General features: G+C 41.7%; 1 protein-coding gene across 1 annotated transcript in view; it reads right to left on the minus strand.

Annotated features, from left to right (window-relative positions):
- The window catches only part of gtf2b (general transcription factor IIB), a 12538-nt gene that overhangs the window by 5231 nt on the left and 4413 nt on the right, over window positions 1–2894 (minus strand). The window contains exon 3 of the mRNA XM_015404400.1: window positions 809–1089. Within this exon, the coding sequence (XP_015259886.1) occupies window positions 809–1089 (281 nt within the window). The remainder of the gene's footprint in view (window positions 1–808; window positions 1090–2894) is intronic.

Raw genomic sequence — 2894 nt, forward strand, 5'->3', positions numbered from 1 at the left:
GCAGAATCTACTCACCTCAACTCTCCAGCGGCAGCCATTATTGTTGTCACCCAAGCGCGCTTTGGTCACGTGGTTGATTACGTTACTGTTGATCATCTGTCCATCATCGTATAAAGCCCGCCCTGACAATTTGATTGGCCCGCCAGATATTGTGCGAGCATACTCACGCTACTATTGAGCAATGTCATTCCGAATTTCCCGAAGTTCGGAATGACACCCAGGCTATCAACAAGTACCCATGACTCTTATTTATTTATTTATATATGATATATTTATATATATTTATATTTATGCATTTATAAATTAGTATTTTCCCCTTCTCTAGCTTTTTCTCTGCCTCAAGCTTATTTTCCAAACACACGGCTTTACGATCAACAGGAAACAGTTCCACGCAACCATGCAGAATCAGTTGTATCTGATGAAATTGTTTTTATAAACATTTTAATGAATTTTAATGCCAATTAAGTCCTTAATTAAAAAAAAAAACTAATTACTTTAACTTTTAATGACCTGCGGAAACCCAGGTTTATTTATACCTTTAGTTTTGTAATAATAATAGACTTTAAACTACCTCAGCAGACGTGTCGAGGAAATGTACAAAAAACCCAAAACAATTTAAGGTCAGATCACCATACGCTTCAAAAAACACCAAAAACTAAGTGATTAAATAGATTTTTGTACATGACTAAAGTGATACACGCCCGCTGAGGCGGGATAAAATGGTATTGACTGTGGGTATGCTGGTCTGATGGGTATGCTCATCTGACAGAACGTCGGTCCGGAGGAAGGAGGCCACAGCTTAACGTACGACGATGTTTCTGGGCAGGTTGATGCGGTCGGCCATGGTGCTGATCTCCTTGAAGGCGTTCAGCATGGCCCGGTCCGAGCTGCTCATGGTCCGGCGGTTCTGATACTTGGAGTTGCCGAATTCGTCGAAGCTGGCCGCGCCCGTTCCCTTGCTGATCATGGTGGTCAGGTCTCCTCCGTTCAGCAGCGGGTTCTGGGCGTCTCCCACTCTGGATGGATCTTTCAGAGCTTTCTCGTTAGAAAACGTCCTCCACTCTGAGCCCACATCGATCACCCGGTCGCCTGAGGACAGATCAACCAGAGGTAACAGAGGTAAAAAAAAAAAAAGTCTAATTAAAAGCTGGTTCTGACCCGTCCAGATAGACGATCAGTTATCAAAGAAAAGCAGCAGCAGGAAACTTCAACTGGGAGAAGCTCAGCAGCCAAACAGCAGCAAGGCTCAGAAACTAGAACCTGCTGTGGCCACCAGGGGGCGCCAAATATACAGAAAACTAATGTAAATGGTAAATGGTAAATGGCATGTACTTATATAGCGCATTTATTCAAGTTAGGAGACTTGACCAAAGCGCTTTACACTACATTCATTCACCCATTCACACACACACTCACAATGTTTGGAATCACATGTTTATGAAGATGTATGGAGAAGATAAAATTATTTCTTATATTGTGAAAAGTTTGTGAAACTTCAAATTCCATCAATTGTGCATCAATTAAGCCTGAAATCATGATTAATCAATTACAAAAAAAAATTAATATTCATACTTTAAACTACTAACAGTTCTAAGCAGAAAATATGTTTTGATTTATATAGTTCTTTAATAATAACTACAGGTCGATAAAAAGTAATAATTAAAGTTAACTGCTGCCTCTTGACCTGCTTGTAGAACAATCTGGAATGTATCAGTTTAACACCCCAGACACAGCCGCGCCGAAACACCCCAGATACAGCCGCGCCGAATCACTTCGGGATACAGTCGCACATTTTTTTCCTCATTATTGCCGCTGACAGATACTGTTAGTTTGGATGTGACATTTCATAAACTAAATTTAAAAGGTCTCTTTTCTGTTAAATGCTGAGGAAATCCCATCTGGAAAACTAAAGTTAAAACAGTCCACTTCCCCTAAAAGTTATATACAATTCTAAGTGTTTTTGTGGATTAAACCATTTCTTTGAAGAACGTCCATATAGAAATGTTGAAATGATGTAAAAGATATTTTTGTTTCCCATTTGGACCTTTTCCAACCTCACGGCTCAGGATCCCGTCATCCTTTAACCTTAAAAAGCTCAAACTGCAGTTTATTTAACCTCAATTCCCCTCATGTGACCTGAAAATAAAGAAATCCTCCTTTTATTGCATTTCACGCTTCCTGGATGTCCAGTCTGACAGGAAGGAGGCGTTCAGGCTCCACTGCTGGTTCTATAAACACCTGAACCAGACGGGGCCTCCTGTTCCCACTGGGATAATTAAGCAGAAGATGGTGCAATAATCTGTCCAACATTACCTCATGCTAACCTGCTCATCTGGATCCCTTTAGGTTTCATCCCCACCTTCTTTAATGACTGAATCCTTTTATGAAATGATCTACAGATATGGAAATGCAGCCGACCAGGAAATAAAAGTGTGACCGAAGACGTGAAGGTTTCTCCTCTCATGACTCTCTGCCTGATTTTAATCCAGTTTCTCTTTGACATGGGGGAGCTAGTCTTTCATCAGCGATCCGCCGTCGCGTCTCTTCTCCCCACTGACCTGCTCGCCGTAGAGGGAGCTCATTAAAGCAGAACTCTGCGTTCCCAGCGGCTCAGCCCTGCCGTCTGGGCTTCATATCATGGAACTGGTGCCTGAGCTTCAACAGAAAACAGTCCACTAGAAACGGTCATAAGAAAACTAAATTTGATTTTAAACCAGGTGATGGCTGAATGTGTGAAGTCCATCCCTCCTCTTCCATCGCATCATCTCCGTCCTTCAGGGAATCAGCAACAAGTTCAGTGAAGCACAATGCTGTATTTTTTTCGGTCATAGCATCTTGATTCATGTGTCGCAGCTAATATACGCAACGGTTTAAACCAGAATCCTTTCCTTTCC

Source organism: Cyprinodon variegatus, unplaced genomic scaffold (assembly GCF_000732505.1).
Source record: "Cyprinodon variegatus isolate N-32 unplaced genomic scaffold, C_variegatus-1.0 Scaffold1727, whole genome shotgun sequence".
Classification (NCBI taxonomy): Eukaryota; Metazoa; Chordata; class Actinopteri; order Cyprinodontiformes; family Cyprinodontidae; genus Cyprinodon; species Cyprinodon variegatus.